Raw genomic sequence first — 26,953 nt, forward strand, 5'->3', positions numbered from 1 at the left:
TGATATGAAGCTGGCAAGCGTAGCAGTAACATACAGCTGTGATATGAAGCAGGCAAGCGTAGCAGTAACATATACAGCTGTGATATGAAGCTGGCAAGCGTAGCAGTAACATACAGCTGTGCTATGAAGCAAGCAAAGCGTAGCAGTAACATACAGCTGTGATATGAAGCAGGCAAGCGTAGCAGTAACATACAGCTGTGATATGAAGCAGGCAAGCGTAGCAGTAACATACAGCTGTGATATGAAGCAGGCAAGCGTAGCAGTAACATACAGCTGTGATATGAAGCTGGCAAGCGTAGCAGCAACATATACAGCTGTGATATGAAGCAAGCAAAGCGTAGCAGTAACATACAGCTGTGATATGAAGCAGGCAAGCGTAGCAGTAACATACAGCTGTGATATGAAGCAGGCAAGCGTAGCAGTAACATACAGCTGTGATATGAAGCAGGCAAGCGTAGCAGTAACATACAGCTGTGATATGAAGCAGGCAAGCGTAGCAGCAACATATACAGCTGTGATATGAAGCAAGCAAAGCGTAGCGGTAACATATACAGCTGTGATTCAGTTGCAATTTGCAATAGTAAAAACAGTTGCAATTCAGTCATTCAGTGTGCCTATTCTGAAGAACCGTTTGACTGTATTCAGCTGACGTCAGACGGCGTTATTGAAGAAATATTATCACAATTATGTCATGTTTGTTGCTGCAATTCAGAAAACTATGTACTCCTTACAACCCGACAGCGATTATTCCTAACTGTTGAGGGACACTTGCTGGAGCTGCTCCCAAAGCGATGAATTGTCTGCCGATTCAGCCAACAGATGTGACAATGTGATGGTCACCTTGGGGACTAGAGTTTGTCTCCAGCTTGTCTTGAGTCTGATGAGGACATGGCAGATTAGTTTTGGCACTCTCGTTCCCAGCTTGCGTGGACTGAACTGTCCAAGATGTTAGAATTAATACGTGTGAATATTGCCCGCCCTCTCTCTCTCTCTATTTTTCTTCTCTTGCAAAAAACCACACAAAACAGCAGGACAGTGTAGCCCCTCCCAGTGGTCATTAAGGCTGAGCCCGAACCCTGTTTTTAGGGTTCGAACGTTCGCCAGGGTTTATCGAACGAACGTTCGAACGTTAATTTAAAAAAAAAATTTAATACACATTTTTTTTAATTTTTTTTTTTTAATTTTTTTTTATATATATTTTTTTTATTGTATTATTATAGATCCTACGGAGGGCGGCATTGCATAGTCTATTGGTGAAAAACATGTTTACAGTGGTGGCTGTTCATGTAAACATGTAATTAAACAAAGCACTCAGAAGAAAATAAACAAGCTACTGAATCAAAGTTACTATGATAAACAATAGCCCTTGCAGTCACGTAAGGGGCTAGATAAACAACGGCATTCGTTTTGTGGCATTAACGTTATATAGTTAGTGTTACACGTTCAATAACAGGTATTCACTCTTGGTCGACGGGGAGGGGAGCCGGGAGGAGAGGCGCACGCTCCTCAACAGACCCGTCCACCGTCTACCTCGGAACGGCCGGGCTCCCAACACGCCTGCCGCCCGTCCGCCCTACCACCGTTCCGAGGTAGACGGTGGACGGGTCTGTCCACCGTGCGCCTGCTGTTGTTTCCAACGCAACCACCTCCCGCCATGAAGCTCGCGCTCCGTGGCCGAAAAAGGCTGGTATTCATTAAAGGGGAACTATTTTACTATTTCTTTCACTATTTGGGCACTTTTACACAATTCCTGTGAGTCTATGGAACACCTCTGTAATATATATATTTTTTTTATTCATTGTTTTGTATTTCTAATCAAGTCCTCAAAAACAGCATTTTTCTACCTCAAGATTTCGAGCTGTTTTGCAGCCGCAGCTGCAGGTGCCACCTAAACCACTGTGTGGCCTGCGCCGTCTGCTGAACATTAACATGCAGCAGTGACTATATGACATCACATATAGGCACATTTTCAAACGACTCAGTTCAGTGAGGGTGAATATTGTGAGAGGAGAATTGGAAGAATGCGCCAATATGAGAATTTTGAGACATAGATCATATTAATATAAGTTCACATAGCTAGGAAACAATGCTAAACACTCAAAAAGGCCATTTATAAGATAGTTCCCCTTTAATGATCCTTCTGCAGGTTCACCTACGGAAACCTTGTTACCGATTACTTCCTCGGCGGGGAGCTAACTACGGCTCCCCGATAGCTACGGTAATTCTGTTGAGGCTTCAAGCAAGCAGATCAATGGCGGCGTTGCCTGAAGTTAAAAACGAATAAACGCTTGCCGATTGCTGGTAACAGCAGAGGCGGGTGCAAGCGGTGTGACGTAATTGGCAGAATCGCCTGTCAATCAAAATAGAGCTCTGGTTGAGAAATAGTATCCCGCTGCAGCCCGGCAGACCATACTGGTTGAGCCGAGCGCCTGACGCGCCGCTTCACATCACCTCAACCCCGTGCGCATCCTTTATTTTTTTTTCACCAAACGTTCGAACCTATTAATTAAAGTCCGAATGTCAGCGTAACGAACGAACGTTCGAACGTTCGGGCTCAGCCTTAGTGGTCATGTGGACAGATGCATAATTCATGGATTAAATGACTGTAAATCAGTTTACTTCCCCCAGCAGCCCATTGTTCTGTAATGGATGAGGACACTTTTGCCCAGAATCTGGAATAGTAGTCATAGTTGTTCCTAATGAATGCCATTGATTTGGTGTTTGCAGTGACTACGCTCTGCTGATGGTTGCACGGCCATTAACATAAAGCTGAATAATTTATTCCAGTTCAAATGGGTTCTGAGACATTTTGCAGACAAAATAACTGGGGACAAGTCGACCGGATCGCCAGTGGATGTGGGGAGGGGGGCAGATCTAAGCTGAACCGTTGAGCAACATGCTGAATTTGAATGTTTTAATGATGTTGACCATTAAAAGAGAAATGCTGGTAAAAGTTGTACCGTTTGTGAAAAAGTTTAACTAAATAAAAGGAAGCAGCAGTATTACATGACAGAGTCGTGTTTTGGGCTATTTATTTCTTCCTTAAGGGGAGTAGAGTATCTGTTTCACAATTTGAGCATGATGTTTTGTAGACGGCTATCGTAAGCAAAGTGCTACTATTATTAAGACTGTGGCTCAGGAGGTAGAGCGGTAATCGGAAGGGTCCCGCCGTCCCGGTTAGATTCCGGCTCCTCCCGGGCAGCGTGTCGAGGTATCTTTGAGCAAGACACTTAACCCCTAACTGCTCCCGGTGAGCAGGTCGGCACCTTGCATGGTCGCCTCCACCATCGGTGTGTGAATGTGAGGCACAAGTTGTAAAGCACTTTGGATAAAAGCACTATATAAATGCAGTTCATTACTATTAACAGATTAGTTGTTTAAGAGGGGGGGGGTATCAGAGTGGTATCGAGCCACCCTAAAAATAGCCATCTGAAAATCACATGGAAAACAGCAGGGACAATTGGGACTTGATTATATATACTGTGTAAAAATGATTATTTGTGATCATAAGCCTTGACTTGAGTTTTCCCACACACTGCTAAATGCCCTTTAACCTCTGATTTGGCGGTGAAAGGTTAACGAGGACTGTCCTTGTGTTTACCAGGTGTCTGAGCTGGCCCAGGCCAGCGGTCTGACGGAGGAGCTGGTGCAACGCTGGTTCTCCGTCAAGAACAGCACCCAGAACACCACCCAGCCCCAGAGTGAGGAGACCACTGCTGCTGCTGCTCTTTCATCCGGCGAGAAGACCGAAGCAGGACCAGTTACACCAGGACAGGAGCCACCAGTACCAGAGCCACCAGTTAAACCAGTAACAGAGCCACCGGTTAAATCGGTAACAGAGCCACCGGTTAAACCAGTACCCGAGCCACCGGTTAAACCAGTAACAGAGCCACTGGTTAAACCAGTAACAGAGCCACCGGTTAAATCGGTAACAGAGCCACCGGTTAAACCAGTAACAGAGCCACCGGTTAAACCAGTAACAGAGCCACCGGTTAAACCAGTAACAGAGCCACCGGTTAAACCAGTAACGGAGCCACCGGTTAAACCAGTAACAGAGCCACCGGTTAAACCAGTAACAGAGCCACCGGTTAAACCAGTAACAGAGCCACCGGTTAAACCAGTAACAGAGCCACCGGTTAAACCAGTAACAGAGCCACCGGTTAAACCAGTAACAGAGCCACTGGTTAAACCAGTAACAGAGCCACCGGTTAAACCAGTAACAGAGCCACTGGTTAAACCAGTAACAGAGCCACCGGTTAAACCAGTAACAGAGCCACTGGTTAAACCAGTACCGGAGCCACCAGTTAAACCAGTACCGGAGGCACCAGTTACACCAGTACCGGAGGCACCAGTTAAACCAGTACCGGAGGCACCAGTTACACCAGTACCGGAGGCACCAGTTACACCAGTACCGGAGGCACCAGTTACACCAGTACCGGAGGCACCAGTTACACCAGTACCGGAGCCACCGCAAGCGGCAGGATCTGGATCCTCCTCCCCGCTGGAACCCGACGGGGCAGAGGTGAAGGAGGAGGAGATGGAGCAGTCTGTGTGTGGCGTGGCAGAAGGAGGGGGCGAGGAGGCGAGCAAAACGACTGTGAAGCCTACTAAAGGTAACGTTGCCTCTTCTAGACATTATACCAAATAAATCATCAACAAAGATTGACCACGTAGGACAAAACATTATAAAAACAAGTCCTTCTACAAAACCTATTTTGGGGTCATACCCATTTGATGTTCATTTGACTCTGTAATGAGAAATGTGTTTGGAAATTGGCTGTAAATTGATTAACCATTGCAGTGTAATTGCCTCGCACACAATATTCCTGAGGTAGGACTGGGGCATTACACACATACAGGATGATGATGATTAGTAGTTTATTGGGGCATGTTTTAAGTGCCTGTCTGAACACTTCTTATTTACATTTAGTGATTTAGCTCAACGCTTTTATCCAAAGCGACTTACAAGTTCTGTACAACAGGTCAGCAGGAAGGGTACAACTCTTATCAGCTGAGTAACAATGTTCATCAAACAGTGTTGAACTTGGGTGCTGCAGTGTTGAGTGCATAGTAGTAGAGACCTATTAGCATAGTAGGTAGTATTCTAACCCATTAGTAACTACTGTATGATTTTTCATAAACATATTTTCAACCAGAAACCCTGAAAATATGATGTGTGAAGTATTTCAGTATTTGCAAGGAAAATTGTATATACATAACATAGGAAATGTAAATCCTGGACCGTATTTTATTATTATTATTTTATTCTTTATTCTTAGGCTTATTTTGTATTCTTATTTGTGACTAATTGTTTTGTCTACCTAAATGTTTACTGTGAGTGATTTGTAGTGCCAAATTTCCCTAGGGATGATTAAAGTATTTCTATTCTATCTTGTTTGATACCGAGTACATATTTGGGTTGCAGCTTGCAGGTATTCAAAACATGTCTTTTTCAAGCCTATATCATTATACCATATTTGTAGGTATTAAAATATCATCAAGATGAGAATTGTGCTTGTAACGCCAAATAATAATAATGTACAATGTATAATGTACATAATAGGCCCCTATTATGAAAAGGTCAGCAGGTGGAAATGTGTAAAATGACCTAAAACCACCTTTCAAAAAACACAATACCCCGAAGCGAACCCCACCTAAGGTTCTGCTGGACTAGTTGCTACGGGTTGCTATGGACACTGGTTAATCTTGTAGAATCAATCAATCAGTCTTAGAGAAGGGTTGAGGTTTCTCTCTTGTCGACATTCCAACCATCTTTTAGTTTTAACCCAAAAATCTGTCAACACAGTCAACTGGAGTGATCCTCTACTATTGGCGGCTTGGCCCAGAAATGTCAGCTTCCCAAGCCTGATACAGCTAAAGCTGAACGCTCGTTGTACAGCTACTTCATTATATTCTCTCCACATGTTCCTCATTTATCCCCCGAAATGGCAGCATTTTGTATTTTTCAAACTAGACTTATAGTGTCAATATATCTCTGAAACTTCCAGAATCCTCAGTGACTCCTTTTTTTTTTTTTGAACTTTCTTTTATTTTGTGTCATAATGAACATCACATTGCATTAATCATACAGTATAATATACTTGATTCACATAGGCAATGACATTTGTTACTCAGGCTCTTCCCTCTTATTCAATTTGTTTTCAAAGTATTCAGCAAAATCAAAATAAGCTGTATAATCCGAGTACGCCTCTTAACACTTTGACTGCCGGGAAACGTCTTTAGACGTCATTCCCGGCCATGCTCAAGTTGCCGGAGGACGCTTTACGTCGTCCTTATATCAATATTTCAAAAATCTGCGATCGGATTCATATGTCCCTTCCGCTGGCCTGAGATCCACCAGCAGGACCCACTGAGCTCTCTGGCGGTTCAGGAGCGCCATCTGGTGGCCGATCGGCGCAATCGCTTAACAGGATGTGCCATAGAGGTTGTGCTAGACGTCCGTAGTACTTCCGGGTACTCGCTATAGGTCCCGGGACTCTGGCTCGTCACGCTACACAGTGATCGATTGCCAATAACTCGATAAACAACATGATTTGGACGTATATACCATTATACAAGCTGGAGATGGACCGGGTAAATTTACATCCCATAATGATAAGATCTCTACTCTACGATGATCGCCCAACGACGCGCGGAGACTGGGGTGAGTTTCAGCGTGTAACGTTACCGTCTTCGATACTAACTGCTATTATCAACATTTGACCCACATTAGATGATTGGTATAACGCTGCCCACGGAATTATAAACGCCCCCTAGCCCATCCGGTCAACATCAGATGACGTGTAGTAACTTCTAGAAGTACGTCTAGTTGGAATTTTTGATATCGCGCTGATTGCCATAAAACTGTATTGCATCATCAATATAATGCATTTGGGGCTATAGATCACGTTCTGGAGAAAGCTGCAGAAAGAGATGAAAACATACTTATACATTAGACCATACTTTACTATGAATATGTGAATGAAAAAGTTTAACGTTGCTACACAATGAACAATACATATAGGACTTTGAATGGGCCCTAATAATGGCAATGTAGCAATAGAATTTAAAAAGTTATAGCCATGCAAAGAAGGGGTACTTCTCCATAGACAAATAGAGCCGGCAACCTATGGTATATCATTAATTTAACCCAAGGCAACCAAAGTGTTAAACAACCCAGTGGGGAGGGATTTTTACAATATATTTTTTTTTGTAGGATAAGAAACGAAAAAATAAATAGAAAAATAAATTTAGCAAAAGGAAAAAAAGGAGGGTCAGACTCATACTAGTGTATCTCCAGGTACAAGGTTACAAGTGACCATCTCTGCATAAACATATCTTTTTTCAGTTGCAATTGTGCAGTCATTTCTTCCATTGTATACATCTGTCTCAGTCTCTTGGTCCATTGTTTGATTGTCGGTGGTTGATTTTGTAGCCATGCCATAGTTATCATTTTCCTTGCTATTAACAGTATCACTCTCAAGATGTATAACGTATCTCCATAGTATGTGCCTTTCGGTATACATCCCAGGATATAGTACGATGGATTCAGAGGTAAGTCAAGATCTAGAATGGTTTTAATCTCATTTTTGATATTCACCCAAAATGTCTGCACCCTTGGACAGTCCCAGAAAATATGTGTATGATCTCCGATCATTCCACATCCTCTCCAACATAGTGGTGAGGACCCACCAGCAAATCCGGAGAGAACTTGAGGAGTCCTAAAGTACCTGACCTTGACCTTCCAGTCAAACTCCTTCCACATTGGGCTATTTGTGATTTTATGATTGCTTGAATGGCTGTCCTCCCATTCTTCATTTTCTATGATCACATTAGCTTCCAACTCCCATTTTTCTTTAATATAGGTGGTGTCTCCTGGATCGTCTAGTTGTAACATGTTGTAAATATTGGATATCTGCTTTCTTTCCATCAAGTTTTTTTCTATTGTGTTAATAAAGTACCGCTCCACATTTGTTGGTGGTCTCTTAATTGCTTCCCACTCACTGTGAGTCATTACATAGTGTCTTATTTGAAAGTATCTAAACATATCTTTCGAAGGTAGATCAAAACATTACTGTAGCTGTGCAAACGATTTAAAACAGTCTCCTTCCATTAATTGATTGATAGTAACCAGGCCCAAATCCGCCCATTTTTTAAAACCCCCATCCTCCATAGCTGGCCGGAATTCTGTATTGTCTGCTATTGGCATGGCCCTAGATATTGATCGTGGACCTCCCCCCTTTTTCCTTACACTTTCCCATACCTTTAATGTATTTGTAATCCATTTGTTACCAATCTTAATTTTTTTCCAGTATGCTTTCCCCAGGAATATTATGGATCTGAGAGGGGTCTTTGGAATTGAATTTTGCTCAATCTGTACCCATCCTGAATCTAGGTCCTTTTGTATCCAATGCACAAGTATGCGTAATTGAGCTGCCCAGTAGTAGTTTCTTAGGTTTGGTAGACCAAGACCACCCTTGTTCTTTGGCAAACATAGTGTTTTAAGCCTTACTCTAGGTTTTTTCCTCTGCCAGATAAATTTGGATAGGAGTTTATCTAACCTTTTAAAGGTAGTGGCAGGTATTGGTATAGGTAGAGACTGGAAAAGAAAAATAAGTCTAGGTAGCACATTCATTTGAATTGATTCTATTCTTCCCACTAGGGAGAGAGGTAAAATGTCCCATCTGGCCATGTCTGATTTGATTTGTACAATCAACTTTTCGTAGTTTGCTTGATATAACTGATTGCTGCTGGGAGTCAAAATGATTCCTAAATACCTGAATCCATCTCTAGCCCAATGGAAGGGTGCTATACTATTCAGATGTGTTGGCCATGTTCCCACTATCATCATGGCTTCTGATTTGGTCTCATTTATCTTATAACCCGACAGTTCGCCGTAATTTCTTAAATCCATCATTATGTTTGGAATTGATTCTAAAGGGTTTTTGATATAAAGTAAAATGTCATCAGCAAATAGCGAGATCTTGTGTGTAATGCCTTTTTGGTCATCTATTCCCTGTATCTGAGGGTTTGATCTAATCATCTCCGCTAGTGGCTCTATGCCAATCGCGAATAGTAACGGAGACAAAACGTCTCCTTGGCGTGTCCCTCTCTGTATCTCAAAGAAGTGAGAGCAGTGACCATTCACCCTTACTCTAGACTTAGGATTTTTATATAAACATTTTATCCAATCTATAAATGTGTTATTGAATCCCATACCTTTCAATGTTAGTTCAAGGTACAGCCAATCAACTCTATCAAATGCCTTCTCGGCATCTAAGCCGAGAAGCATTGATGGTTCTTTTCGAGATCCAGCCACTGTTTGCAGATTTAAAGTTCTTCTGATGTTGTTAGCACCCTGTCGACCAGTGATAAAGCCAGTCTGGTCTGGGTGTATCAGTTTTATTATATGTTTCTGTATTCTTTTTTTAAGTATAGATGTCAATATCTTGAAATCGTTGCAAAGGAGACTTATGGACCTATAGGAACTACATCTTGTGGGGTCTTTACCTTCTTTATGTATTACCGAGACAATAGCTTCTGACCAGCTTCCTGGTGGATCTCTCTCAGATAGGGCATAGTTATAAACTACACTTAATACTGGTGTTAATTGTTCAGTGAAATGTTTATAAAATTCATTTGAAAACCCATCTGTACCTGGTGATTTATTGTTCTTAAGCATCTGAATAGTTTCCCCTATCTCCTTCTCCGTAATAGGGGAGGTTAGCTCATCCGCCTCATCTGGGGATAGTTTAGAAAGTTTAAGGTTATCTAAGAAGTTGTTGATTTTTTCTTTCTTGTTTTCCAATTGCTGTGCTTTGTAGAGGTCGGTATAGTAATCTGCAAATGCATTAGCAATTTCTTGCGTTTGCATTACTTCCATGTGTGTGCTGGGGTGTTTAATCTTTGGAACTATCCGACTTGACTGTATTTTGTGGAGCTGGAATGACAGTAGCTTGCTTGCCCTATTTCCCATCTCATAGTAATTCCTACCAGCAAATCTAAGGGCTCCTTCCGCTTTGTATGTCAACAGGTCATCTAGTTTTTGTTTGCAGGTTAGTAGAGCTTTTAAATCTTCCTCATCTCTGTTCAGTTTATGTTTCCTTTCTAGTATTTTTAACTCATTTTCTAGGTTCTCCTTTTGATCACCCTGAGGTGTAGTAGCGAGCATCACGTGAACGGCCTAGAAGCTGAGGTGTAGCGAGCATCGCGTGAACGGCCTAGAAGCTGAGGTGTAGCGAGCATCGCGTGAACGGCCTAGAAGCTGAGGTGTAGCGAGCATCGCTGGATATAATTTCTGCACGTCGGATGGATCAGGAGATGCAGTCGCCATCATTTGGCCTGCTGGTGGCGCTAGAGGAAATGTCATGGGATCACCAAAATCAATGGGGTTCTTCCGCTAGTGGTCCTGAATGTGCATTGCAAATTCTAAAAGGTTGGAATGAAAGCTATTGGAGTCATTGCGTTCACACACCGGATCTACGGCGGGGGGATGCGGTGGCTGTCGTGGTGAATCCATAACAGAATCAGACCGTTGCACACAACGCATGTCATTTTCAGGCTATGCAAATTACTTTTGTTGCTCTGGTTCAAGATTGTAATGATTTTTTTCTTCCACAGGAACAGATTGAACAGGGAAGACTTTCATGCGGAGGACGGAATTCACAATGCAGGTGGTCTCTGTACAGGGAGTCGGAGCGGAAGACGGCAGATGTGACTGTAACAGGATCACTGGAAACGGACCTTGAACCCCCCCCCCCCCCCACCATCGCCTCCACCCGTCCTCCCCCCTGTCCCCCACCCACCCACACTTACCACTATGTGAGATGGACACTAACGCCACTGTCTACCCCTCCAACCCCACATATACACACACACACACACACACCCTCTCCAACATCCTCCCCATCCGCCATTTTCCTCGTCCAAAGGAAGTTCCAGTAGAGACTAAAGCAGAGGCCTGGTAGGAGGGAGGGGAGGGAGGGGCTGCAGAGGGGGAGGATTGGCTGGCGTTTTTCTGCCGCGTTTGTTCCGCTTGCCTGCTGTGGCGGAGGAAGAGAGGAGAGGAGGGTTGATTTGGAGGGGGAAAAAAGGGATTCAGACCTCAGCAGATGTTGAGAGGGAGGGAGGGAGGGGTGGGTGTTGGGGGGGTTGTTAGAATCCTGACTGGACAGATATCGACCAAGCCTAGTCTCATTCGGGGGGGGGGGGGGGGGGGGTCAGCGGTGTGTGTAAAGAGAGACCGCTCGTAGAGGGCGTTTTGGTTTAAAGGGGTACGAAGAAAAACTGCACAGCTCTTTTCTACACGGGGTGCTTGCCCAAGCCTTAAAAAAAATAAGTCAAATAAACGAGCCCCTCCCCCCCGCCGGGTCGTCTTGTTACTTTTGTTTCCGAGCTCCGCCATATAATGCACTCATCCACTTTCCCATGTCGTCGCTCACAGCTTACACCATTAATGTGCTGGCAAGGCTACCGACCCATCTCCAAACCACGCCCCCCCTCTTCTCCGTCGTGATTGGAGGGGGCTTGGAGATGGGTCCATCGATACACTTCTTCATCAGCACAAGCACTGATGCTCGTCTTGATCATTCTCACTGGAACGCTCCACACACACTCCTTATGTTTTTAGCATTTTTTGTTTGTTTTTGTACATAACCGTTCGTTTAAAAAGAGGGCATGATTATGTATGTTAGATATGGAACAAAAGTCTGGAATTCTGTCATCCAAAGAGGGCAAGCACCCTGTCGCTTAGTGTCTGTGTTTTTAAAAAGACACATTAAGGTCAGAATGGGACTGAAATAAAAAAAAAACATTTCCGTTTTAGCATCGAGTGCTTCTGTATGTCACCGACACACGGATATTTCTGTTTTCATGGAACTTTCTTATATAATGTAATCAATTTTGACTGTATAGGAAGTATGACAACTTTTACCAGAGTTCCATACCTAGGCCTGTTGTATAATTTTTACAGATGTTATTTGCAGAATAAACAAAATGTAACAAACCGGTTCCTTGTTTGTATTTTAGGGTTTGGCATTGCTCTTAAATGGTGCATTTATAACCTTTTATCCAAAGCACTTTACAATTTGCTCCTCACATTCACCCACACAGATGGCAGAGGCAACCATGCAAAGAGCCAACGTGCACATCGGGAGCAATTAGGGGTTAAGTGTCTTGCTCAAGGACACTTCGACACGCTGCCTCAGGAGCGGGGATCGCACCAGGAACCTCCGGATTACCAGACGACTGGTCTACCTCCTGAGCCACTGTCGCTCCTTAACTAGCGGGATGGATAAGTCATTAATAGTACACATTACAGGGCAATCAACAGAATAATTACTTTGTAGTGACATGGACAAGTGCTTTCTCAGGGTTTAAAATAAGGATTACTTGACTACTAGAAATTATCAGGTAATTTATTAACAGTAATTACCTTGTGTACCACAATATGAAGCGCTGTCGATAAGTACAGTTCCTCAGATGGTATATTATTGGTCGATCTGTGAAGGTTGTGGTGCTATAATGATGAATCGTGATTCTTCATAACCTCCAGTTGGCATTAACCCTTTCACTACCACTACAGACGGTTCAAAGGGTTAACCCTTTGTTGTGTGGCAGTGAAAGGGTTAAGGGCAGCTGTAGCCAAACTAAACATTGTTATGTGAAACTTAATGAAAGGCCTCCAGTCATCAAAAGCTGCCAAGGTTAGGAACCATCATCAGGGTTGTCCGCCGTAATTTTTCATGATGCAGTGTGTATCTTAAGTCAGTTTCTGGCCACAATATACAGTTGCTACCTGGAATTTATAAGATTCCTATATTGATCCCCTTGGAGAAATCCAGGCATCATAACAGGAGGGGGAGCGGGCATGGTAATAGTAAAAAGACATTGACAAAACGATTTAATTGCACAAACAAAACGAGACAAAAGTAGTTTAATAAGTACTTTATTTAATTTTTCAGGCTTGAATATGTTTCATATGAAAGGCAAAATTAAAATGAATACTTTTTCTTCTCCATAGCTTAGGCACGTTACAGAAAGACGTTTGCAAATGAGACCATCAATAACAAAAGTGAGACATGATAAAAAAAAAATTAAAAAAAAAGTATAAACAACAATTGAACTTGAGCCCCGACGGGGTGTGTGAATGATGTGGCTGTAAGAGAGACGGTGTGTGAATGACGTGGCTATAAGAGACTGAATGATGTGGCTATAAGAGACGGTGTGTGTGTGTACACCGACAGATGGGAGGCACGGAGACGTGAGCAAGACGGAGCAGGAACTACGCAGCATAAGGAGAAACCCTCCACGACACAGACCGTTCATAACCATGAAAAGAAGAACAGACCCGTTCATAAACCATGACGAGAAACAAAGTGTGTTGGCGAGATACAGGAAGGAGGAGCTTCGGGAGAATAATCGGAGCGGCGCAAATACGACAAGGTGTTAAAAGATCTTTCTGAGAGACAGACGTGAGACCTGAAGTATTCAAACCCTTTCTACTTTTAACTAGATCAATCCATATGGCTTAGGAGGGTCCCTCTGTGGCAGCGCATTCGGAATACTGATTATTTGACATCATATGGTCAATAACAAAGCCGGTTCTATCGAGAAAGAGGGGAAAAAAAACACTTTCAAATAAGAGTCTGGAAAGACGACAGTTGACTGTGCTACCTTCCCTCTGGCACCTCCTGCCAACCCACCAGGCATAGAAACATGGCTACAACGCCTTAGGCACAGGACTTGATTCAGCAGACATCCTCTCAGAAGCACAGGACTAGATTCAGTCTACAGCCTCTCACTCATACCAGAAGCACAGGGAGCCAGAATAGGAAACATCCAACTCTTTAAAAATTCTAAAATCAGGAGAAATCTCGATTTCCAAGTTCGATAAAAACATTTTCTAAGGAACGGTCAGAAAGGGGATCGCAGGGAACGATCGACGCTGGGGTCATTAAGAAGTAAGCCATCAGGGCCAAAGCTAGACATTTGTCAGTTGAGTTATTTAACTTTATACACTACAACATGGTGATTTCAATCTTTGTGGCTCCCTGGAGAGTAACTTTACGACTTGCTACATAACTCTCCAGAAAGAACCCACAGCGGAATGAACACAAAGGCCCCTGAAGTGTTGACACAAAACACACACGCAAACTACTCTATATAGCGCGGCACGCCGTCTTTATGCCTTTTACACGCTGGGAACGCAAAGCATCCCCCCGTTCGGTCGTCATTTCTCTGCGATACTGGATGTTGTTTCGTTATCTGTTCCTCTCCTCACGGTGTGATTATCTTCATGGAAACTTGTGAGGGCCCCAACCGAAAGGCAAGGGAAAGAAGGTCAACGGATGAAAAACGGAACACAGAGAAGTCGACGATCGTTAAGAGGCCTTTGGGGAATGAACCATGAAGCCAATTTTAACTACAGAATCGGTTAGAAAAGAAAATCGCAGATCTTTCAAACAGCCATTGAATTAAACAATAATAAGATAAGGTTGGCCATCATCATCATTTATTATTATCATCATATGGCTTTGGCCGTTATGGGGATAGTTATTTCCAACCAATCAAAACACTGAGTAAGGGAGCCATGGTTGCATTTTAAGACTTATTTTTTCCTTTTCCCACCAACGTAAACAAAAAGGCATTTCCAGAGCCCACCGTCGCAAACATTTGACCGGAAACCTGCGAATGGACCACTACCAGACAGTGGACCCTTGTCCTGCTGCTTTACGTACAGCGTGGGGTCTGGGTACGACTGCTAGTGAGTGAGAGGGTTTTGAATGTGTTGACAAGAGAACCGACAGGAAGCAGAATGACGTGCAGTTTTTTGGAATGTAAGTGGGCAAAAAAAATAAAAAAATCATAAGCTTGGCTGGCTGTGTGTGTGTGCGCGCGCGCGCTTGCATTCATATCATGTGATGCCTGCTCTCTCTCTCCGACTGCTTCCAACACAAACAAGACAGCGACTTCTTCCTGTTGCTTCTGGAACTAAATCGGTTATAAGTGTGTGTGTGTGTGTGTGTGTGTGCTCACTCGTTGGACTGGAGGCCCGAGCTCCTCCGCGAAGACGCAGAGGAGAGAGACACATTAAAAATAGCCAGAGAGCCCTCATGTTTTAACACGTATACAAAAAAAAAAAGAAAAAAAAAAAGTCACATTATGAATGTTTTAAAAGTTTAAATAATAATAATTAAAAACATGGAGACAGGAGCTCTTTGAGAGCAGGTCGGCCGCTGCTGTTCTCTGGCTGACAGCACAGCAGGAATAAATATATATACTCATACGCCAGAGAGAGAGAGAGAGAGAGAGGGAGAAGAAAAAGATACTTAACACCTTAACCTGGAAACAGTTTCAAACTGATACCTTTTACAGCTCTCTCCTCTCATCCTAAAACCAACTTGAACTGTTGCGCTTCGTCCCCCAAAAAATAAAACACAACAGAAGATTGGGTTTAAAAAAAATTATAATAAAAAAGACTCTCTCCCCACAGACCGGTAGACCACCAGCTCTGGGCTGGAAGTTCTCCCCACAAACCAGTAGACCATCAATTCTGGGATGGAACTTCTCAGCCTTGTTTTTCTTCTGCCGTTTCTTCTGTTGTTTTTGTCCATTTTCTCCTTCCTGTCCGCAACCGACAGCTTCCCCTCTGCGGCGCCCCCCTCCTCCTCCTCATCCTCCTCCTCCTCCTCCTCCTCACTTCTTCTCTTCAGGCTGGTGGAGGGGAGACCGAGGGAGGAGAGCTGCCTGAAATGTAGGCCAAAGCGGTGGTGGGCGTTTCCATGGAAACAGTGTTCACAGCAGTCAGTGACATCATCGGTACAGGGAGATGCGACTGGGAAGGGAAGGGGAGGGTGTGTGTGTGTGTGTAAGGGAAGGGGGGGGGGGGGTTGGGCGATGGTGGGCGCCACAGAACGCGCCCCGATTGGTCCGAACCTACACGCGGTTCTCTCCGCCTACTCTGGTCCTCCGCATCATCCTGGAGAAGAGACACAAAGAGAGAAACCTCTAGAACCTTCCATCGCCAAAACACAGTTAACTGACGTTACGATGAACAATAGACCACTGCACTTCCACATTACATTGAGCTCATGGAGGAGAAAATTAATGAATGTGGATGAGAGCCTTGACATTAAGTGGTTGTAGCTACGGCTGTGGGGGTGCTGGAGACATGATCCAATATACTTCTATACGCCCGAGTCTCCTGAACACGGAGGGACCAATCCCAAGTCGATCGGCACTTTCTCGGCCGAGCTAGTCACTTTTCCGCACCTACTCCCGAACTCCGCAATCGCAGATTGCCCACGGAGTCTAGGTTAATCAATCTGCGCATGCGTAGTTCGGGAGTATGTGCAGAAAAGTGACTATAGCTCGGCCGAGAAAGTGCCGATCGATTTGGGATAGGTCCCTCCGTGTTCAGGAGACTCAGGCGTATAGAAGTATATTGGATCATGTCTCCCACACCCATAGCTACAACCACTTAATACCTTGGATGCCGGCGACGTGTTATGACGTTATTTCGCCCCGCCCCTTGAATGCAGACGACGCTAATTGTCATTTTTTTTTTTTTATTAGAGATCTGAATTCATATTTCATCAACCGAGTCTCCCGTTGGTACAGCAGCCCCTCTAGGAGCGCAGATGGGAAAATACCGCCCCCTATCGTCTATCCCTGTGTAACTGCAGCCCATTCGATTACACTGGTGGATGTGTGGTGGATGTGTGGGGGGGGGAGCCTACTGGCTCCACTATGCTGGCGAGCTGTCTGATGAAGAGGGAAGTGATCGTGAGATGTAAAGTAGCCTGGAATATATATTTACAGCAGCCAATAATCAATCAATAAACCCGATCGATATTTGGAATGGCGATCAGGAATTGGAATAATCTTTTTGGAGAACATCTGATCTAAGGTAAGGAGTCTATGTTACCAGTATTAGGATAATCAGACCTGTATTCACTGAGATATCAGCATGTGCCGTGTGTCTGTATGCGTGTGTGTGTGCTGTTGAGGAAATAAGAGAATCGATTTCTCAGCTCGCTTCTATAGCGTGCATAAGTACACATATACCATCGATAATCTAGCGTTTATTTGAAAACGATTCATAAATAGGCCGACAAATGACAACGTGTCTAGTGTATTCGAGAATATTCCAGTAAATGCCGTTTATGAGGGAATCTTTCTATTTTCCTGAAATTTTCGAAATGCTATAAAACGGAAATGAACAGATTAAAAAAACAATCCGTTTCGACAATGTTGACTGCAAACAAGTCATTGATAAGCGACGGGCAGATTAGACATATAGCCATAATTTAAAACATAGATTATGCGTTTTTAATGCCATCATTGAAGTGGATGCTGGCATCCAAGGACATTAAGTAAGGGATAATGTATAGCTACGAGGTCATTGTCGCAAAATAATTGACCGACAGAGTTTAGAATACCGAGGCGCCTCGGCTAACTTACTAACAATATACCTAATTCATTTTACACCATCGACAAGACGAGATCAAATGCAGACGCAGTTCTGTTCTGTCGCTCCGCGCTGTCATCGCCGGCAACTTCGCCGGCAGCCGGCAGGTGTGTCTGATTGCACTGATGCAGTGTGTGTCAGTGGGCTTGATTGCTTCAGCTTCGAACAGCGGTCATGATTGCTCGGCAGAGGTCCGTTATCGAGTAATAACGGACCTCTGCCAAGCGCTATTGACCAATCACAATCAAGCATTTCGGCGAATGTTAAAACGCCATGTAATAATCAACGTTAAGCAAAGGCACTGAAAGTGTTAGTGTCAAGGCTCTCATCCACATTCATTCATTTTCGCCCCCCGCTCTCTCTCTCCCATGATTGCAGAATACTGCAAGTGCTGCGGTGGTCTATGGAACCCTAAACGTACCTCCTGTTCTGTGGATCCATTTGGTCCAGCAAGGCCTCCTGGGAGACCCTGAAGTCATCCACTGGGGACTGGTAGCGGGGACTCTCGAAGGAGCCCTCCCTGCCCCTGAAGGCTGTGGCCTGCGCCGGGGGGGACTGTGGCAGCGGGGACATGTTGGAGGAGGCGGAGGACGTGGAGCCCGACTCCCCCTGGCGCTCGCGCCCCGCCTGGGACGCCGCCGCCGCCACCAGGGACGAGCCCCCGGCCGCCAGAAAGGGGCTCAGGACCTCGCCGTTCTCCTCCTGGTGGTGGAGGCGGGAGGAAGAGGAGGAGAGAGATAAGGAGATGGAGGGCGACTGAAGACCAGCGAGAAAGTGTGAAGGAGGCGCAGATCAAAGGAGAGAGAGAGGGGATCGAATAAAAAAAAATGACAGAAGAAAGACAAGTCAATGTACCGTATTTTACACACAAGTCAACTCCGCTTAGAAGCAATTTCCAGAGCCTAGTGCTACTTAAACCAAGGTTAATGTAGGATTCAGACACTTAAAATAATGGGAGTTGCATTAAAAAACAAGTCCTTAGTTAACACCTCTATATCATTAACTATCATTTTACTTTAAGGGTGCTTTTATTCCTGAATATATCTGCATATAATCCTCCTATATACCTACTTATACACCTGCATATAACCCATATAACTCTGTATGATAGCATGTACAATAATGCTGTATATACCTTATATATATATATTAAGGCTGTCAAAGTTAACGCACACTTATTTTAACGGCACTATTTTTTTTAACGCAAGATTAAAGTAAAAAAAAATAAAAATTAAACATTTGTTTTACTAGACTTCACTCGGGTGTATTATTGATACTATGTTTGTTTCTGACTCAAAATGTGAGCGTGAGAGAGAGAGAGAGAGAGAGAGATGAGGAAGGGGCAAGAGAGAAAGAGCTGGGAGAGTGTGTGTGAGAGAGGGGGCGGGGGGTGTGAGTCCTCAGCCCTTGTGTGGGTGAATATAACAAGTTCCTAACATTTTCTTTCCCCTATTATTTCATGCACACTTTATTCATTGTTTTAAATTATTATTTTCTTTTAAGTTATTTTGTGCATCACTCTGTTTTGAATTTGATGCAAATTTGCAATGCACGAGGGTCATCCTTTTGTGTTAAATGGCTGCATAAAGCAAGCATTTGTTGACCCTCATGTTGATAAGAGTATTAAAACTTGAAAAAGATCCATTTAAGGTAGATTTAGAACAGATCAAAAATATGCGATTAATCGCGAGTTAACTATAGACAATCATGCGATTAATCAGATTAAATATTTTAATCGCTTGACAGCCTTATATATATATAGCTATATATATATTTTACCGTATATATATATATATATATTTTACCGTATATATATATATATATATATACACACACAGTATATCTATACATACCTGCACATAATCCTTTGACATATCTGTACATATCCCTTAGTAGTTACGCTGCTGGCCAGTATGACTTCCTACCATACTGTCTTTATACCCGTTACTCTGTATACATCTGTAACACTACACCCAGTAGTACCAATTTATATATTTTATACCCAGTTCAATCACCTGTACATTGTAGATTACTATTGCACTTTACTGTTATATGTGCACTCTGGTTGGATGCCAAACCTCTTTTCGTTGTACTGTACTGTGCTGTATAATGACAATACATTTGAATCTCATCTCATCTAATCTATTCCTTTTTAACCATGGCAGCCTCTACGACAACTCAAACACAGACATATAAGGACCCCACTTAAGAAAAAAGCAATGCTCCTAAACAAATGTAATGGGACAATAAAACACATTAGAGACACACGTGTGTAAAGGTCAATGGACAGAGAAGAGTAGAAACTCACCCTGCCCCTAATAACGTCCATGTGTATTAGCAGAGAGGCCAGTTCCAGGTCCTCGTTGTAGCTGTTCTTTAATGGGACTGACCTGTAACCTGATACCACACAGAGAAAAAGCTTAGGAAACAGTCACTGTAGGGCAGAAAGGATGACATCATAGTGCTAATAGTTAAACACCTCCAATAGCTGGTGCAGACGAGGGATGGGCATCGATTTTCCAATTGTTGTAAAATGATAGGAAATCGATTTGTTTATGTGAATATAATTTCGTCTCAAAAAATATAATTACCCTTGTTTTTACCGGCAGTTACAATGTGTAGTGAATTGAGAGGGGACCTTATTAACTGTTACACTGCCGAACGGCATGCTGGGTACAGCTCGCTAGCTAGCCAGGTACAGCCTTAGTTTATATTCCATTTAATTTGATTCTACCCTTTATTTTATTCTACCATAATTGTCCGTTAATGTCGCACCAAAAACTACCAAATCAAATTCCTTGTAAGTGCAAACTACTTGGCAATAAAGACCATTCTGATTCTGATTCTGAACAGCTGGGAGAACAGAAAAAAAAGATGAAGAAAGAGACTGGAGATGGTACATAACGTTTTGTATGTTTGCCATGTTGTTTCACTAAAATCACACATTTCAAGCATCAGTGATGTAACGTTCAGAATGAATGCTTTAGTTCCCGAGAATACGCTAGCGTTATCGCCCGGTTAGCAATGATAGCAGCCAGCTAGCTGGCTTGTTGGATTATCTCACGTTTGATTTGATTTTTTTGTTTTGAAATCTTTATTTCGAACATGAATACAAACAAAATTAATAACTAAACAAAAGCAAAACATAACTCAATTTACATGTTCAAAAAGGAGTAGGAAGAAGTATACACGTATTTAATCCTACCCCTTTTCCACTACTCAAATGAGTGTACTAATTTAAAACATTTCAAAACAAATATATATTATGCAAAAAAAAATAAAAAAAAAAACTCTATATGTAAAACATGAAAGAAATCAAATAAAAATTTAAACACCCGTGAATATCAAGTCCCTTCCTCATCCCTGTACCTCGAGAACATAATTTCCTTATAAATCAGTTTGAATCGTCTCATATTTGGACATTGCTTTAGCACCACATTCAGACTGTTCCACAGTTTCACTCCACATATTGAGATGCAGTGTCTTCTCATGGTAGTGCGTACATTAAGAACTTTTAAATTGAGTTCTCCCCTCAGAATATAAACCCCTCCCTATCAAAGAACAGTTCTTGAATGTTTCCTGGAAGTACATGACCTTTTGCTTTATACATTAATTGTGCCGTTTTAAATTCCACAAGATCATTTAACATTAATGTTTTTGACTTTAAAAATAATATGTTTGTGTGATCATGATAACCTGCAATGTGAACTATCCTTATGGCCCTTTTTTAGAGTATAAAAAGTGGTTGTAGTGTAGAATTATAAGTGTTTCCCCAGACTTAAGCACAGTAATTTAAATATGGTAAAACTAGTGAACAGTAGAGAATGTAGAGTGATTTTCTATCCAGAATGTGCTTTACTTTACTCATGACTGAAATGCTTCTTGACAGTTTAGATTAGACACGTTCGCTATCAAGTAAAAACAAAACCATACACGTTAATGTGGAAGCTCAGACATTTCAAGCATCAACACTAACTTTTGGAATAAATGCTTTTGTTCCTGGAAATAATGTTAGCCTGCTGCGACTCACACATAGGTAGCTGTTAGTAATGACAGCAGCCACCTTGCTCACTTGTTTGATTATGTTACGTTCACTACGTAACTATCAAATAGTAATTGTGAGTTTTGTCCATCCCTAGTGCAGACCCCAAAACACATTTGAGTGGGCTTCAGGGTTATTTAGCAATCCTGGTTTGTTTATATAATATACTTGCATCTGAATGGTCAAAACCCATTCCTAGCCAATCAAGAGTGTTATAGCAGGGCAGCTAGGTGGTGCAGTGGGCAAGGCACTCACCACCAATGCTGGAGATGCTGGGTTCGCGTGTTCGAATCCAGCTCTCCACATTGTTTTCAGTTTGGCTGGTCGTCCGTACTAATACAATTGGCAGTATTAGAGGGTGGGAAAGCTGATGGGTGGGTCCTGGGCGTTGTAAACAGAAAAATACTCCTACAGTTCGGTCGGGGCGCCTGCGTGTGACCTTCCACACGTTACACTCTCCCAGTGAGAATCTGAGCTGCCAGGTTGGCTGCCGGCTGGCTGCGCATGTGTCGGAGGATAGCATGTGATAGTCTCCGGCCTCTCGGACCAACAGTAGGGGGGGTGCGCAACAACCAGGAAGGGAGTTGGGAATTGGCATAACGACTAACAGTGGGATGGGAGAAAAATCGGAAAGAGGAGGGAGAAAAAGATTTAAAAAAAATAGAAAAAAAAAATAGTGTTATAGCAGTGTGTGTACCTGTCTTGAGGCCGTTGATGGGGAAGGTGGCCTGAGCCAGGAAGTTTTGGTCACTGAACATGTCGATCTCGTACACCACGAAGCGCAGGAAGGCAAAGGCGGAGTTGCACACGGTGAAGTGAAACGGCTTCCGTGGCCACGTGGGATTCAGGCCGTTGTCAGCTAGAGAGCAAAACGACAGAGAGATGAAGACATATCTAGATTCAAAACAGAAAGCATCCATCACGCAACTGTACTTGTGCAACATACACTATTCTACCATTTTATTGCACTGCACTATTTTACTCATTTTATCTTACTCTTTTTATTATTGTCTATTTAAAACTGAATCAAACTATAAACAAGGTGGCCTGTTGGGATGTTAAAACTGATTTTATATGTCTGCACTTTATGTGCTTATTTTATGCCTGTCTTTTTTTCTGTTGTGAAGCACTTTGAGTTGCAGTTTCTGTATGAAAGTTTCTATACAAATAAAGTTTATTATTATAAGACCACCCTGATTATAAGACAACCCACACTTTTTCCAAGATACATTTTTGGAAAACGATTTTTTTGATGATCAAAGTATAGCCTATCTGAGTAGAATGTACTGGTAATACTAACACATTGAATAAAACAAGGCAGGTATTTACATCTCTCAAATTAAATTGCCTTGTTTACGTAAGATAACATTTTTATTAAAGATGTAATCAAATTATAGCCTACTCGTAGGCCCATTTCTTTAATTTTTTTTTGATTTATTTGAGCATTTTTACAGCTTTTATTGGTCATACAAAACCGACAGAGGAGAGGGAGAACGGGAGAAGATGTGGGGGAGGACATGCGACAAATCAGCCCTCGTAGGCCCATTTCTAACAATTTATATCTCAAAGTTTAAATAGTTAAAATAGGACCATAAGTTATGTTTCAATGTGACTGCCTCATTGATCACCATGAACTTAAGAGTTGGAAGTATAACTCCTACTCAGTCCTGACCTTGAACTTGGCCCTACTCTCTGTAATCCATGGTTACCCAGTGGATCATCTGACATTAACATCACCATTTCTTGAAGGCCATAACGGGCTCAGCTTTTAAAACTAGCATGAAGCCAGTGACATTAAATGAATCCTGAGATTACAAGGAATCCTTCGGTATCAAACCTGCCATAGTAGCTTACTGGGAAAGGGGATAAATATTAGGGATGAGTACCGAATCCGGTACTTTTAAGGGTATCGACCGAATCACGTCGGTCTACCGAGTACCGATTCACGTGAGATCCACCGATGCCACATTTCGGTAATAAAAATGATAAATAAACGCGAAACGAAACCTATTAAGTGTGCTGCACGTTGACGTCAACATTCACATGCACAATACACGCTTACCTAGGATTTTACTTGATTCAACAACAACAAAGACGTCGGTGCAATGGCAAGCCGAAAGCGGTTGCAAGTGTGGTTACACTTTACAAAGCTAGATGCAGACAACGCTCGCTGCAATATTATAACAAATTGTTCTAAATGATAATAAATAATTAGAAGTTTGGACACATTATTTTATTATTATTATTTTTTTTTTACAACTGGAGGTAGGTAGAACATTTTTTTTGAGACTAAAGTACAGAAAAAAGGTACCGTTTGGTACCGGTATCGATTCACAGGTACCAAATGTGAACGGTACCCAACCCTGATAAATATTGCAAAATGTCAAACTTTCTTTACTGCAACACCTACAATCTCTACATTGCAAATAAGACAACCTCCCTTCTTCAGGTGTAATTTACGGCGTCTTACATTCGGGACAATGCGGTGGTCAAATGTTATTATTAAACCATGGATGTATTATCCCTCATTCGGGATGGAGGTTTGGTGGCTGTGAAATGTTACAGAAGCAGTTATGAAACAAGGTCTGTGTACTATGGAATGTTGTCCCAAAACATTCCCACGCTGTTTCCTTGTTTGTTCAACTTCCTGTTTTTCTAGGACAGGACAGGAAATGACATGGTATTGATGTAGCCAACAAACTGTTCAGAAACATCCTCTCCCTACCGTTTGGCACAGTGCACTTTTGCTGCCGGCATACTACTGCCACTACTATTATTACTACTACTACTGCCACTATTATTACTACTATTGCCACTACTATTATTACTACACTACTACTACTGCCACTACTATTATCACTACTACTACTGCCACTATTATTACTACTACTGCCACTATTATTACTACTACTGCCACTAGTATTATTACTACTATTATTACTACACTATACTACTACTATTATTACTACTACTGCCACTACTATTATTACTACTACTATTACTACACTATACTACTATTAGTACTACCACTACCGCCACTATTATTACTACACTATACTACTAGTACTATTATTACTACTACTGCCACTACTATTATTACTACACTATACTACTATTAGTACTACCACTACTGCCACTACTATTATTACTACTGCCACTATTATTACTACACTATACTACTAGTACTATTATTACTACTACTGCCACTACTATTATTACTACTACTACTACTATTAGTACTACCACTACTGCCACTACTATTACTACTACTACTATTACTACACTATACTACTACTACTACTGCCACTACTATTACTACACTATACTACTATTAGTACTACCACTACTGCCACTACTATTACTACTACTATACTATCACTACTCTGGGAAGTAGAATTAGTCCAGTTCACACCTTCAGAGTCAGTCTTCTGCTTGGTGCTGTCATACTCGGCACCGCACACCTCGATCTCAATCAGCGGGCACACGATGCCACGGCCGTGTTTGGGCAGGTGGCGGGCGCCCAGCACCTGAGGGAGGGAGAGATACTACACCTTTAGCACATCCCGCTCATTTGTACCAGACACTCCCAAGCAGAGATGGGACTATGAATGTACGTACACATGACAAAAGCCACCAAACACACACCTCTATCTGCAGAGTGACTGGCTCCAGGCCCCGGAGTGTGTTTCTGTCGAAGGGGTCAAAGGCCTCGTCCCTCATGATGGGTGGCTGGAGCACGTAGCCACTCCTCCCATTCATCATGAACAAGGCCTGGTTCATCTGCATCGGCTTGTCTGCAGCCACCGAGAGAGAGACAGAGACAGAGAGAAAGACAGAGAGAGAGACAGAGACAGCGAGACAGACAGACCGAGAGAGAGCACCAGGAGAAGAAAAGAGAGAGAAACTCAACTTAAAAGTTCACAAATCACGATTCCATCTCTACTGATTCAAAATCAATTCATAAAAATTCAAAAAAGGTTATTGCAGAAGACTTCCAGTAACATATTTCTGATCAAATTATTGCATTTATGTTTCATATCGAGTGACTAAACTGAAAAATTATCGTACTCAAGGTTTACATTTGATTCAGTGTGATCTTTTTCTTGAGACCCGAGAATTTACCACAGTCAAATAGCAAAGGTAACTTAAAACAGCAACTAGAATCACATCTATGCATGTATTGAATCCAGAATCCAATTTTACTTATAACAAATTTACCTCACCCAGAAAAGTATTTTTACTCAAGTACCGTTTGTATTTTTACTCTACTACATTTATCTGAAGCCATCAGTTACTTACTTTGAAGAAAACGATTTTGCATAGAAAACATGGCAAAAATCTGTCAAATCTCAAGCTTGCCAACTTCAAAAGGACATAATCAGAACAGCATAACTGGACCAAATACCACTTTTTATTTTTTTTTATCTTTCTTCCCCTCCTTTTTCCCGATTTTTCTCCCATCCCACCCTTCCTGGTTGTTGCATACTTTCCCCTACTGTTGGTCCGGGAGACCGGAGACTGTCACATGCTTTCCTCCGACGCATGTGCAGCCTGGGGCAGGCCAACCTGGCCGTGCAGGTTCTCACCGGGGAGAGTGTAGCGTGTGGGAGGCCACACTATCTCTTCTCAGTTCCAACCCTCGCTGAGCAGGCGCCCCGACCGAACTGTAGGGGTCGCTGTCCACAACGCCCAGGACCCACCCTTCAGCTTTTCCCACCCCCTGATACAGCCAATTGTATCAGTGTGAGAGGCCAGCCAAGCTGATAGCAACGCCGGGAGCTGGATTCGAACAGGCGAATCCTAGTGTCTCCCGGTGTTGGTGACGAACGTAATCTCCGTGCGCCACCTGCCCCCCCTCAAATACCACTTTAACATACCGGTAAGCTTTAATCAGAGCAGCATAACTGGACCACATACCACTTTAACATAACCTTTAATCAGAGCAGTATAACTGGACCACATACCACTTAATCAGTTTAAGACAACCTTTAGAGGTCAATGGATCGAGGGTTGAATGCTCCCAAGTACTGGAATACACAAACATCACATAGAATGTGTACTTCTACTTTAGATACTTAAGTACATTCAATATAGAATACTTTATTACTACTTTTACTACTAGTAGAGTTTTGAATGGAGGACTTTCACCAGAGTACTCATTTATCTGGGTATTTCTACTTTTACTTAAGTAAAGGAACTGTGTACCTCTTCCACCACTGCCTAAAGCTCTTCCTTGGGTGCTAATGAGTTTTACCTTGAAACGTGTCGCCTGTCTAGACTGCATCTTGAGACAGTTACCGTGTTCCATCCCTTTGATGCGCTTAATCCACTCGCTTGTACTTTTAAATATATACATTACTAGTTACGCTGCTGGCCAGTATGACTACTACCTGCATCACTGTACATATTATACTACAACTCTGTACATACATCTGGTTAGC

The 26,953-nt window shown here is 42.6% G+C and overlaps 2 protein-coding genes across 5 annotated transcripts in view; one reads left to right on the forward strand and one right to left on the reverse strand.

The window, feature by feature from the left end:
* Nucleotides 1-11,008, forward strand: part of zhx3b (zinc fingers and homeoboxes 3b) — a 31,388-nt gene extending 20,380 nt beyond the window's left edge. Inside the window, exons 6-7 of the mRNA XM_084333539.1 lie at nt 3,605-4,613; nt 10,621-11,008. Of these exons, the coding sequence (XP_084189665.1) occupies nt 3,605-4,613; nt 10,621-10,631 (1,020 nt within the window). The 3' untranslated portion in view covers nt 10,632-11,008. The remainder of the gene's footprint in view (nt 1-3,604; nt 4,614-10,620) is intronic.
* Nucleotides 11,009-12,930: 1,922 nt separating this feature from the next.
* Nucleotides 12,931-26,953, reverse strand: part of plcg1 (phospholipase C, gamma 1) — a 95,158-nt gene continuing 81,135 nt past the window's right edge. For 2 of the 4 annotated variants that reach the window (XM_084333892.1, XM_084333891.1), the window contains exons 28-33: nt 25,158-25,306; nt 24,925-25,039; nt 22,210-22,371; nt 19,779-19,867; nt 17,892-18,172; nt 12,931-15,979 (exon numbers count right to left, since the gene is read on the reverse strand). In XM_084333892.1, coding sequence (XP_084190018.1) covers nt 15,937-15,979; nt 17,892-18,172; nt 19,779-19,867; nt 22,210-22,371; nt 24,925-25,039; nt 25,158-25,306 — 839 coding nt within the window. In that variant the 3' untranslated portion in view covers nt 12,931-15,936. Of the gene's footprint in view, nt 15,980-17,891; nt 18,227-19,778; nt 19,868-22,209; nt 22,372-24,924; nt 25,040-25,157; nt 25,307-26,953 lie in introns of all 4 variants that reach the window. The other 2 variants (XM_084333890.1, XM_084333889.1) reach the window with 1 other exon arrangement.

Source organism: Notolepis coatsorum (assembly GCF_963971535.1).
Source record: "Notolepis coatsorum genome assembly, chromosome: 17".
NCBI lineage: Eukaryota > Metazoa > Chordata > Actinopteri > Aulopiformes > Paralepididae > Notolepis > Notolepis coatsorum.